This window comes from Monodon monoceros, unplaced genomic scaffold, assembly GCF_005190385.1.
Source record: "Monodon monoceros isolate NGI ecotype Baffin Bay Population unplaced genomic scaffold, NGI_Narwhal_1 Super_Scaffold_20, whole genome shotgun sequence".
Classification (NCBI taxonomy): Eukaryota; Metazoa; Chordata; class Mammalia; order Artiodactyla; family Monodontidae; genus Monodon; species Monodon monoceros.
Window position 1 is genome coordinate 81,087,457 of NW_021703777.1, and position 13,782 is coordinate 81,101,238.

The following is a 13,782-nucleotide window of genomic DNA, read 5'->3' on the forward strand; positions in this document are numbered from 1 at the left end:
TCATAACAGTAAAATAGCCACTGTTCCCTACCCCGAACAATCTAGAGGGATGGTTCTCAATCCTTTTCAACTGCTTCCACAAAAAGACAAATTTTTTACATAGCAACCAAAAGCAGGAAGACACACAGGCATACAAACACAACTGAAATAAAGACTGCACAAGACAATATTTACCCTTACTACATGAATGGTGTACTTGAAATTTTTCTGCTTTATTTCGTATCTTTCGAATTGTGGTATGGTAGAAACTCACAAATTGATTCATGTCCCAATAGTGTGTTGCAACCCAAGTTTGCAAAATTCTGCCTTAGAATGGTCCTTGTGAAGGTATTCATAAATACCCCCTCCATGTGGTTACAGATTAATTTATCCCCAAATTCTGGACTTCTTTTTTTGGTCTTTTGGTCTGTAATTTGTTTTGAGTTGATGTGATTTGTTACAGGATTTAGTTTAAGTATATATCTAAGGAAGTTTACTACTTGGGATGAAGAAACATAATATTTCCTAGAAGCCAAAAGTGGAAAGAAGTTTTTTCACCCGTTTCTTACACTGGTCCTTGTGCTCAAAACAAAAGAGAGGTTGATGAAAATTAGGTTTTATTCAGGAATTTCACTATATTCTCAGTGATATTTCTGAAAATTTCTATGTTGCAAAATTAAATAAACAGCTAATAAAATAAAAAGCCTGAAATACATGCACTGGTAATTTACATGGGTTAGTGTGCATTTCCTATCATTCCACATTTTAATGTTGTTCCAGTATATATTTACATTTCATAAAGGGCTTTTATATTGACAATAATTCACCAAAAATTTCTCAAGAATCTTGAATTCTTAGTATTTCCAAACTTGGGGAAAACTTTAATAAGGCAGATGATATGATAAATATAAAATTATCAAAGTTTTCATATGGAACACTTATGTTTAAGCACATAAACACATACAACATAACAAATAGAGGCATAAAAATATAAACAGAGAGAGTTAGAGGGACCATACAGAGAATTCTTGACTTACTTAGCAAATCACTATTTATACAACTAAACTTCGGCTACCTGCTTTCTCAAAAATATATAACGTGCTGAATTCTCAGAAGCTGCTTGAACTTATGTTATCTGACATCAAATAGAATAGCCTTCAGATAAATGTAGTCCACAAAAATAGGTAGCCACATATTCCTTCTGAATGTGACCACAGTGACTTCAGTGAATCTAACTTAAAGGTTCTAAATTTTCTTAAGGAATTTAATAACAGCAACACAAATCTTAAAAATTCTACAGATATTTTGGTCAGTATTTCAAGATTAAGGAAAAACCAGTCCATTGGCAGTGCCTGTGGTAAACACAAAATAAATCTCTCAAGTTTGTCTTACAGACAATAATTTTTATAAATATTGCTCCAAGTCCTTTATACACATGTGTGGGAGCAAACACGTACAGTGGCATTTAGAAATACACCCACACAATGCAAAGGAGACACCATCCTTCACTCTGACAGACCTATCTCCCTGATCTGGAAAAGGCTTTGATTATGTAACACTTTAAAACTATTGATCAATTTAGGATTATATACAAAATCATTTTTTAATGTATTATAGACAAAGACTTCATAGACTTAATTTTTCTTGGTTTACACAAAGCCAGAGTCTTAAAATCATTGTTGAAATATGCTTTTGGTTTTTTTTTTAAAAAGACTTCACTGTTAAGTTCTGCTAACCACCATTCTGAGAAAGGAATTCCTGGTGACTTAGACATCCATTAGTAGCACATTTCTTTATTAATACTGTTTCTTTTATATGTTTATTTCAATACTATTTTTCCTTAAATGAGAAAAAAACAAAACAAAACAAAAAACCTTGAAAATCAGATGCACAACAAGTGGGACAAGCAGTGATTGGCTGACACCCCACGGCCAAGGGCAGGCTCCAGCAGGTTGCGAAGTAGCAAGGTCATCAGAGTATGGTGCATAATGGAGCATCATATTAGAGTGGAATTCAGCCAAACACAGTAATGTATGGATGCAGACGCATCTGAAAGAAGGAAAATAAAGATTTATGCAGGTCAAAAAAAAAATGCTATGAAGAAATTTCCCCAATGGCTTATGCCCAGTTGGAATGCTGTGATGGAGGTTTTGGAGCAGAGAAATTTTTATTTGCAAATTATGTGTTTGTAAATAATAAATATGTTCAGGGGAAAAAAATTAACTTGTCAGATGAATCCTACTTGGAAGCTTTAATAGTTTTTTTTGTTTGTTTTTACACAGCATTAGAGTTCAATAATCTGGAATTTAGTTCATCACTAAATTACAGAAAATAAACCTTTATTCCGCCTTTAAAACATTAATTCACCAGAAGTGATAATTAAGACTAGTTTTAGTGGTTTCAGCTCAGTTCTTCTTGGAATGTGATTTCTCCCACAACACTAATGCTAAATAAAGCACTGTGTAATGTTCTGAAACATGGTCCCTGCTTCAGAAAAGATTCTAAGGGCTTTTAAAATAAATAAGAAAGAAAAGCAAAGCTGACTCAAGATATATAGATAGATATAGATATAAATATAGATATAGATATATATAGATAGATATAGATATATACACACACACATATACGGATTCTACTATTTCTATAGAGTCATAGTAAATAAATGGATATACAGCCTTGCTAACAGCCTAGAAATTGGTTATATACAATTTAAACATAAAGCTCTAAACAATTATTATACTAAATTTTCTACATAACCTCCACTACCATCCTCTTTTAGGAAAAGAAATGATGTTAAAATGTCTGAAAGCATTGGGGGCTATGGTGAAGAAATGGTTTTGTTATATTATAGTTAGTTTTAAAAATAGTTTACATTTTATTTTTGAAATTAATAAATTCAATCTTTTATATTTTATCAACAGGTAAATTTAGAATCTAAAATGCTATACTGGTTAACTGCCTAACAAGGAAGCAATTCAATTGAAAAATAGCAAAATGTCACATTCTTCTATAAATTTTCTAGAAAAAAAATCTAGAGGAAATATTAGTTCAGAATTGTGTGTTAAGGATGTTAATAAAGTAAAGTGCATCTACACAGTTGGCAAAATGCAAAGGAGCATAGAGCCAAAGGAATCATCACTATTGATGGAAAAGGTAAAAGATTATCCCAATTAGAATGCATAGAAAGTTTCATAAATAATGTATAGAAAGCTTTATTCATTTCCATTACAAATATGTTTTTACTGAGGATATACTAAATGCTAGGTAGAAGCTTATATCTACTGTCATTGTTCTGCTAAAATTAAAAATTCTCTCAACTTGTTGAATATATGTTCTAAACCATGTTAAGTTACTTTAATGTCCATCATCATTTGCTATCTTACATAAGAGGAAAATAACTATGAATTTCTTTTAATCTATCAAATTTGGATTATAATTTCCCTGATTTTACAGATATAAACTAGAGCCTAAAGCAGAATTATATACTATTGTAAAAAAATCCATTTTAATAGCCAAATATATAGCTATACATAATTAAACCTCAAGAGATTTCTGTCACTATTGAAATATATACAGAGAAAGAGAGAAATTCAATTTTTTTTCCTACAGGTAGCATGATTAAAAAAAAAAGGAACATTGGACTCTCTGCACTCCATGACTTGGACTCTAGTCCACATTATATCCCTGGTAATCTTAACGATATCAATCAAATTAACTATCATACTAGGCCTCAGTTTCTTCTACAAAATGAGGGGGTTGGTTTGGTTGATATCTTTTAATTCTAAAATGTGATAACTCTAGTAATTTTAGATACAAACATTAAGCAATTGATTATGACATATATTATGTCAGTTTTATATGTGTTTAAGTTCAAATGTTTCCTACGTATCAATGTATGAATATCACAGGAAATAAAAGCCTAATGGAAACATAGTTGGTTTATATGGAAACATCTGTGTATGTATGTGTGAGAGAGAGAGAGAGATTATGATATATATTTACCACATGTGCATGCTTTTCGGCATAAGAGATATGTACTTACTCAAAGATAAAAGATAACAAGAAAGAATGATTTTGCTATAGTTGTCCAGCTGCATGATTTACTTAGAATCCTGACTTAAACTGACTTTGTGGTCTTATGTCAAAGTCAGTAATTGACTTAGAAGTTTGGGGTAAGATTCAAATGGTCATACCTGGACTTCAATAAAAATTTGTATATTCATTAGAGATAAATCAGTGGATGACCCTTTCCTTGTTTCACAGACATCCAGAAAGCCAAGTATTGTTGCTTTAGTAGATACCTCCTGACTAAAGACACAGCCTAACTTTCATCAGTTATTAGTCTCTTGCCTATGATTTCAGGTCGTATGTAACAAAAATCCCAACATATGCAGATTCATTGTGCCTCTTGAAAGTGTCCTTAGTCATAGACAGGAGAATCATATTGTAGAAGTTATTTTTATAGAATTAAAGCTGGAAGCTGTGGTTGGCATTTCCACTATAATACATATGGTGTAATATACATTCACAAATAAATTGATATTCAGTTTTCTCAGTGCTTAGAACTCTAATAGATGATGGCAAGTCATTATTTGTTTCCAAAATGGAAGTAATTTAAAAAAATAATTTCTGCCATAATTTTACTAAGTATACAATGAATAGACTGAACACAGTTGGATCAATTAAAGGGAACTTTATTCAGATGACATGCAGAAGTTCCTTAGGCAAGAGAAACTGTCACTGGAGTTAATATGAATTTTTCTTGAGTATTTCAGTATCAGCTACAAATGGCTTTTTAAATTAATGTTTATTCAAGCTGTATCCTCTATATGCTTGCAGAAATAAAGTACCTTACTTTCCATTTACTAAATAAAATGAAATTCTTACTTGCCAGTTCATTATCTAAATAATATTATGGCAAGGATAAGCTCAAAAGAGCTTGAAAATAATATGCAAAGTGGGAACTATACTTTTATATTGCCTATTAATCTTTTGGAATTATACTATTTTTAAGAAAATTGAAAAATACTTAACACATAGTAAAATAAATAGAAAAATAGAATGATTCTGCCTTCATTTCACAAGTCAAAAGCACAGCTGAACTTCCAGTTCACAAAACTTTAACAGCCACCAAGACCAGGTTTACCAAGTAAAGGGAGAATGAAATGGAATGGTGTACACTTAATGCTGTCAATGATCCCCATTTTTCTCAACTAGACAGATTATTTAGTTGAGAACAAGGGCTTTTGTTTGAATTGCAAAGGTATGAACTATGAAAACCTGGGCCACGTAATCAGTTTTCCTAATGTGTGAATTTCAGAAATAATTCCGGCATCTCTGCAACACAGTATCTCCTGGATTCTGCCCAAGAGTAACTATAGAAGATTGATTTGAATGTCTCTAGAGCCTATGAAAACAAACCAAAAAGAAGGGGAGCGGGGCATTATTTACAAACTTTTATTTCTACAAAGCTGTTTAACTCATTATAATGTAACCATTAACAGGACTTAGGAGCAACACTTCATACCAATTCTCATGAAGATAAGAACACTGTAAAAGACATCATTTCCATTATATCACAAGTAAAGATCTATGATAAGAAATTCAGGAAAAATATAAATAAAAAAATGCTTTACCTCAGATAAAATCTCATATTTTTAATTAATCCCTACTGTAAGAAATTAAAAGACAGCAACCCTCAAGATTTTCTTTAGATAAATTTGGCATTAAAAGGGAGAAATTATAAGAAAATGCTGCATTCTTTTTTTAATTTTATTTTTCAGTTATAATCAAGGAAAATACATTTTGGCAATGTTTAAAAACTAAACGTAATATCTTTTAAAAATAAATATAGAAAATCATCTATCTACATTACAAAAAAATGAGAACAAAAAAGATCCTGTTTATTATGTGAGATGTCTAAACAGAACGTAACTTTGTAAATGGATCCCTTGTCTCCTGACAGCAATATTGAGGAGATGAAGCATATCAATTACTATTACTAATTACATTAAGGGGAGTGTATTCCATTTGCCTTTCTTTCATTTTAGGTCAGCTATTTATTGTGGTTAAAACTTTATTCATCTTTTGAATGCCTAACAACACAGAAGTTTTTCAAAGTCACTTTTAGCAAAGTGCATGGTTTATTTCAATGGCTTTGTACTTTTTCTCTTCTGGTATATGGACGTCTTTGCTGAGTTAAGAGACTAACACCATACATTAGTTTATTTATAAGCATATCACTTTGCCTTTTAAACAGGATGCCACAACAGTCTTGATATTGGCTGTTTTAAATATTCAAGAATATAGAGCTAACCCCATTTGATGAGCTAAATAAAGCTTAATGACAGCACAGAACATAGGAAGTGGTTGCATAAAGTATCAATAAATCTGCCACTTGATATGTCTACTCAAAATTTTAAGATTACATAATTTAGAATGCCACAGGACAAAAAGTCCTATTAAGATGACAGTGGAGAAGTAAGTTTTCTGCAGAAAAATCTCTTCACATGCTTTTGCATAACACATTACCATTTTCTAAATAAATTTCTACAGATCTTTATTTGTGCATGTTATTATAACTAACGTTATAAAAGTGCTGTTATTTTTAACTGGAATCGTCCTTGTTTACAAAACAGATAAAAGCACCAAAAACAAAACAAAAATCTTCTAGTTTCAGGTAAAGCAATAACACAACAACAGATATACTCTCCACTTGCTATATTTCAGTTTAAAAGAAATAACTCAGGCTCACGTGCATGAAAAGACATCTTTTTGAAAGTCATTTAATTCAGTGTAGTTCAAACCTGTGTTTTCTTGGATTACTTTGATAACTGGATATAAAAGCATGTTGTCTTTCTCCTTATCCAAATACCTACAGTAAACTACTATATATCAAAGACATTTCTTTAGAAAGTTGATTTTTTAAAATTATGACAATAAGAAATTAATATTTATCTCTTTTCTATAATATCTTTACTGAGCCCATCAATAACATCTTCAATGAGGCTATAACTTTTTCTTTGCCTTAATTATTCTAAGATCTCACATTCCACATGCAAGACATATTTAATAGAAAAACTGTTATTGGATATTAATTGACAGACATAAATGTGTTTCTTGAGATGTTCTGGTGGTAAGAAATATGTGACGTTTTATTAGCAGAGCTGCTACAGCTTTAGACACAGAATTTTCCAAAAGGTTTTTATTTGTTGTGTGTCAAACTTTGATGGGTGTGAAAAGTAAACTTTGTGAGTTATACACACACACACACACACACACATATATTACATGAGCAAAACTTTCAAAAATAAATTTTATAATTTTTGAAGTTCACTTCAGAATACACTTTTTTTTTTTACTGTTGCCACATTTCACTGAATAATAACTGTGTCAAATATTCCATAAAGCCTTTATAGTCTCAGTATATCACAATGCACATCAAAATATTCTTGCACACACTGCATCAAACATGAACATTTTTGTTGCTTGGCTTAAATAGTAAATGGTTCATGTAATTTACTTTTGCTTATGAACTTTTATTACAGAATACAAATAATATAAAGGCCGACTGCATATCCTTATAGAAGCCTAATTGTATAGATACTTAAATAATAAAAATGTAGCTTTGCATGGTATTTGCATATCATTAAATACTGTAAGTCAGCATTTTGTCAAAGTAGTCAGTTTTTCAATATCTCGGACTTAGTACTTCATTTGCATAAATCAGCATCTGCTGATATATATAACATAGCTAAAACTTTTATAGTGCCCAATTTGCATAGACAACAGAAATAACTTTAGAAATTTTGTCTTTGGATACAATTATCCACTTAGTAGCACAAAAGAAAATAATTTCAGGTTAAAACTAGCCATCCAAACAATACTTACATATTTATCTGGAAACAGAGAATGTAGAACGAACTAGGATTATCAAGTACTAAGAGAAGTGTAAAACACTGCCTACAGTGTTTTCTTTAGTAACTTAGTAAACTCTGGTGTAACATGCAAAATACAGTGGTGTACCTTTTGTACATGGCCTCTACTAAATAAATGGTGTATGAACTACACCAACACTAAATTCCTGCTATTAAAATGTTAACTAGTAGCTTTAAGAGAGAAGACAAAACTTTGCAGAAGATGCTCTGTCTCAGATACTTAAATATATTTGGGATGCATCTTACCTGTTTGCTGTACTTGTTATTGGTTTGACAGCTGTACTCAGAGCAGTGATCTGATCCAATTGAAATGTTGTCTCCTGCTCCCACAAATGTGTTAGCTGGTGGTAGATCTTGTACGGCCTGGTGTTTTTTTCCTGCAGTTGGTGATTGGGGGTGAAGCTGGACAGTAGGCAATGGGGAACTAGATTTGTAATGCCTGGCCAGGTCAGGACTGCCAGGCCCACCGTTAACTGATCGGTATCGGCCCATGCTTGGGCTGTCTGACAGCTTCTCATTGACACTATCATACCTCTGTCCATTTGGTTTAGAAGCTTCTACAGTGACAATGCTGCTGTAGAGAGGCTGCTTAGATTTTTTGTTTCTCTTGTCCTTTTTAGGCTTTTTAGATTTGTCATGCTGTTGCGGTGTAAAAAAGTCTTCGTGATCTTTTTTGCCGGCTTCATAGCCATTTTTATTTTTGGACCGGCAATATCTTGCCATCACTACAATTAAGATGATTAGAATCACCGTCATAATTCCAGCAACAACCCCAATGACAATACTGAGTCTCTGTTTGCTTATTTCATAGCTTGGGTCACCGGCTATATCCTGGGTGAGTGGGGTGTGCAAACTTCTGGCTATCTGGGAGTCAATCACAGTTGCATTAGAAACACTTTCATTGACAAACACATGCACCAGAGTCGTGGTAGACTGGGAAGGCTGCCCACTATCATTCACTTGCACCACCAATCTGTGCAAGCCATAATGCTTTTGGGTGAGTTTTCCCACTAAGGAAACCACACCACTGGTGGAATCAATCTCAAACAGCTTGAAGGGATTCCCTCCCACAATGCTGTAGTTAAGGTCTGCATTGATGCCATCATCGCTGTCTGTTGCCAACACCGTAGCTACTACTGTCCTGACATTACTTGAAGGTGGCAGTAAAGTGTAGGAAACGTTTCTGGGAAGGGTAACTGTGGGGGCATTGTCATTCTCATCCATCACAAAGAGAGAGACTGTAGCTGTTGCGGATCTGGGAGGATCTCCCCCATCCACAGCCTTGACTCTGAATGTGTATGTGGTCTGATGTTCCCGGTCAAAAGACATTGTGGAGTAAATGGTACCCGTGTCATTTTCAATGGAAAAAATGTTACTGTTCTCCTCTATGTACAGACTCATCTCCGCATTGCGCCCCTTGTCAGCATCCATCACTGTGACCATTCCCACGGGACTGTTGGGCTGCAAATTTTCTTTCACATAAAAGGTAAAGACGTCCTGCATAAACTTAGGGTCATTGTCATTCTTGTCAGCCACCTGCACAATCACTGTGGTGCTGCCCTGTAGCACCGGGATGCCTTTGTCTTTGGCGTTAACTTTAAACTCATACCTGTCAGTCTGCTCGCGGTCCAGCACCGTATTGACGAGGATGTCCCCAGAATCGGGGTCGATGGCAAAGATCCCCATCACGGAAGAGTCCAGCGAGTAGGCGATTTCAGCGTTTTTCCCGCTGTCTGCGTCTGTCGCCAGCACCGTGGCTACCCTCTCGCCGGGGATGTTGTTCTCGGGAAAATATACCTCCACCACCGACTGACCGAAGACGGGCGGGTTGTCATTGGTGTCTCCCACCTTGACAATCAGGGAGTTGTTGCTGGAGAGGCTGGGACTGCCCGAGTCCACCGCCACTATGACCACGTTGAACTCCCGGGTGGTCTCATAGTCCAAAGGGGCCGAGGTGTGCAGGAAGTACTTTTTCTTGTTCTGGTCGCCCTCTGTGTCACTGGCCGGCTTGAGTTGGAAGGGCACATCGCCCACCACAGTGCAGGTGACCACTCCGTTCTCGCCTTGGTCTCGGTCAGACACCTGTACCAGGGCGATGGGGGTGTCGACCAGAACGTCCTCGGCCACGTTGGCCACCCCGTCCTTTAGTGGGATACGCCCGATCTTGCGGATTTCAATGGACGGCACATTGTCGTTCTCGTCCTTGATATTAAGGACCACCGTGGCCTTGTCGGTCTTGGGGGGCTGCCCGCGATCGCGGGCCATGACGGTGAAGCGCAGCTGGTTCACTTCCTCGCGGTCGATACGGTGCAGGACACTGAGCCAGCCGGACGTCTCGTCGAGGCGCAGCAGGCGCCGCACGGACTCGGTAGCCGCCCCGAACACGTACTCGATCTGCCCGTTGACCCCCACGTCCAGGTCGGCGGCACGCAGCTGCAGGATGGGGGTCCCCGGGGCGCTGTTCTCCGCCAGGTCAGCCTCGTACACGCTCTTCTCGAAGCGGGGACTGTTGTCGTTCACGTCTGTGATGAGCACCCGCAGGATGGCCTGGGAGGAGCGAGGCGGGTCGCCACCGTCGCGTACACGCAGGGTCAACTCGTAGGAGTCTCGCTGTTCGCGGTCCAGCGCCCCCTTCACGATCAGCTGCGGCTGCTTTTCGCCATCCGGGGTGTCAGCCACCTGCAGTTCGAACACGCTGCTGCGGCCGCCGGTGCTGGTCCCGCCGCCGCCCTCTGGCGCGTCCAGCCGCCTCTTGGAACCACCCGGGCCGCCGCCGCTCGCGCCGTTCCCGCCGCCCCCGGGGTAGGGGGCGCTGTCTGCAGGCCCGGCGCGCCGGCCCTCGCCGCCGCTGCTGCCGCCCCCGGGCTCCTGGAGCAGCTCGTAGCGTTCGATGCCGTTGCGGCCGAAATCACGATCGGTGGCAGTGGGCAGCAGGTAGAGAGTGCCCACTGGCCGGTTCTCCTCCACCGTGAGCGTGAGCACGGGCGACGGGAAGGTGGGCGTGTTGTCGTTGATGTCGAGCACGATGACCCGACCCTCGAACAGGTCCACCCAGCTCTGCGAGGGCCCGATCACCGACACCTCGAAGTCCAGGAAGCACTCGTTTTCGTCGAAGATCATCTGACACTGGGGTAGCTTCTCGCGGTCGATGCGCCGCTCGCTGGTACTCAGCTCGCCGGTGAGGTTGTCGATCTTCAGGTACTCCGAGCCCGACTCGAGGCTGAAAGTCACCTCACCGGAGCCGGTCACGATGCCCAAGTCCGAAGCGACGTTGCCGATGCGGACGTCTGCTGGGCCCTCCTCGGCCAGTCGGTACCGGAGGAGTTGCTTGGCGGCCGCCAGGCTTACCGAGAGCGGCAAGAGGAGACAGCAGCCCAGGCACCAGGCGCGCGCCCATCCCATGGTCCGCATCCTCAGCATCTTCTCCTGCTGCTGCTGCTACTGCTCCTTCTAATCACGGCCCCCTAGGCGCCCCCCTGCTCCGGGGCCGGTCGCCTGCCCTCCTCCCAGTCCTCTCCCCTCTCTGTGAAGGGAAGAAGCGAGAGGGAGAAAAGGGAGGGGGCAAGAGCAACGTCCAGAGTCGGCCAGGGGGGACCAGCGAAAGATCCTTCTTTTTTTTCCTCCTGCTTCCTCCTAAAGTTATTGTTTCATAATTCATGCAATGGGTGCTAATCGCCCGCTCGCCAGCCGCCGTTCAGTCGCAGTACTCACAGTTCACGGGACACTGAGCGCCGCGGACTCGGAGCCCCCCCCCCCCGCCCCCGCAGAGTCATCACCGCAACGCGCAGAGGATCCCGGGCTCCCGTCCCCGCTCTGTCGGATGGGGCCGGAACCGGTCTGTCAGGCCGGCGGTGGAGCCGGGAAGCAGCGGGGAGCGAGCCTGCAGCCTCCCCGCCTGCCAACCCCGCTCGTCTTTGCTGCTACTCGAGTTGCGTCCAATTCACGTTCCAGCCACTCACTCCAGACCCAGCTTCTGCTCCGGCTGCCCAGGCAAACGTGAGTCGCTTCCTGCACGAGGTGCTAGGGCTAGCAACAAGCCAGTCTCAACTCCGACTCCGCTCAGGCAGCGGCGGAGCCAGTCAACAGATCGAGAATGAAAAATCCCGGCAGGTCGCTTCGGGTACTGTGCAGTGGAGACGACACGAGTCACACAGCGGTCCGCTTCAGGGTTCCCCCCGCGCGCGGAAGAGCAGCCCGAGCCATCTTCAGGGACGGCCAGATAGTCAGTCCCTTCTCACCCCAGAGAGCTTGGGTTTCTCTTTTTTTCTTAACAACTCTGCGCAAGGTCATTAGTCACGAAGCCGCCGCCTGAAACCGCAGCAGCCTTTCGCCCGCGGGGGTGAAGGCTGAGCAGTGCGCACCGCGCGGTGCCCAAGTTTGGGTTCGCAGCCGCAGAGTCTGTGCCTTTCCTCACCTGCATTCGGCCCGCATGTCAGAGCACTGGGATCTGCAGCGCTGTGCGCGATTCAGGGAGGAGATTGCAGCCTCCCTCTCTCCCCGCTCTCTCTCGATCCCTCCCCTCCCTCCCTCTCTCCTCCTCCTCTCTCCCCCCTCCTCTCCCTTCCCCTTTCCCCTTCTCCCACTCCTCTCTCCTGCACGCTCCCTTCTCTTTTCTCCCAGTCCCAATGCAGGCAACTCGAGCTGAACTTGATCCCTATGCAGTTCAAAGGTGAGCAAACTAGGCTCGGTGCGCAGGCGAGGTTGGCCTGGCGAAAGACCCCAGCCGGGCTCTCCCAACGGCAGTTAACAAAGATGCCCAATTCTGTCCGGATTTCCGAAGAAAAGCAAAAGGCATAGGGGGTGGGGGAGGTGAAGTCAGAGGCAGCTGCCAAGTAGCTTTAAAAAAAAAAAAAAGAAAGAAAAAATCCAGTTTGCCAAGGGGACAAAAAGTGCCAGTCGGTTGTTGCCTCGGAAATGCCCTGGCACGGCGGGTGAATTCCGCAGTTGTCTCGTGCCCTTTGGTCTGGAGAGTGGTGCGGGCGCTCCCGCCGCCCCTTTGGCTGCCACGGCTCAAAGGCACTCAGTGGCAAGCGGGAAGCTCCCGCTCGCTAGCCGCGAGCCGGAAACCCGCAAGTTTGCCCAAAGTGGTGGTTGCTGCTGGGAGCTCACTGCCTCGCTCGCAGCTCAAGCATGTCCCTGACGCTGCTGCTGCTGCTGCTGCGGCGGCGGCAGTAGCAGCGGAGCCGCGGAAACTACACACTAGCAGTGAAGGAGGGAGGAGTACCGGGGGGAGGAGACAGGAGGGAGCAGTAGCCAGCCGCCCCGCTCCGGAAAGCCCAGCTTCAGCTCCCGGGGCCACTCCAAGTGTGCACAACCCCATCAAGTCCCCCATAAGCCAAAGCTTGCCCCTCTCCCTCCCTGGCGAGTGCAGCCGCTGTGTTCTGGGGGGAACTTGCTTTCCCTCCCTGGGGCTGGTAAATTTCCTTCTCGCTCTGACTAATGCCGAGTGTGTAAGAGCGCCGGGAGAGTGCCAGCAAACGTTTCTCCTTCTCCCCCTTTTCAGATGATGTTCCCCACCTCCCGAAGTGTCTCTGGTTCGCGAATTAGCATCTTGGTTAAGGCTTGGTCGGCTGTGGCTTCGGGGACCCCGCGTGCACCCAGGGAGCCACGCTGGTGTTCTGAGAAACCATGATGGGCTGCAGTGGTTAAGAGAGAACAGCGAACTCCAGAGAGTGGTAGAGGGATCCTTTTTTGGGAGCGCAGAGTTAGGAGGGCTGGGGTTGGGGGTGGGGGCGCGGCTGTCTTTGTTTAAATGCTTGGTATCCCTGTCGTCGCGCTTGCTTACGGGGGTAGACCGTGTGTGTGCGCGCGCTTGGGTAATAAACACATGTTGGAAGCCTCGATATTATTTTCTGAGCAGAAAACT

At 42.2% G+C, this 13,782-nt stretch overlaps 1 protein-coding gene across 1 annotated transcript; it reads right to left on the bottom strand.

Annotated features, from left to right (window-relative positions):
* Nucleotides 1-1,429: 1,429 nt before the first annotated feature.
* PCDH7 (protocadherin 7) lies at nt 1,430-13,436 on the bottom strand. Its single transcript, XM_029235226.1, has 2 exons — nt 8,163-13,436; nt 1,430-2,028 (listed from the first exon to the last, which is right to left on the bottom strand). Exons 1-2 carry the CDS (start codon nt 11,334-11,336, stop codon nt 1,993-1,995), a joined length of 3,210 nt encoding a protein of 1,069 aa, XP_029091059.1. The 5' UTR covers nt 11,337-13,436; the 3' UTR covers nt 1,430-1,992.
* Nucleotides 13,437-13,782: the final 346 nt, after the last annotated feature.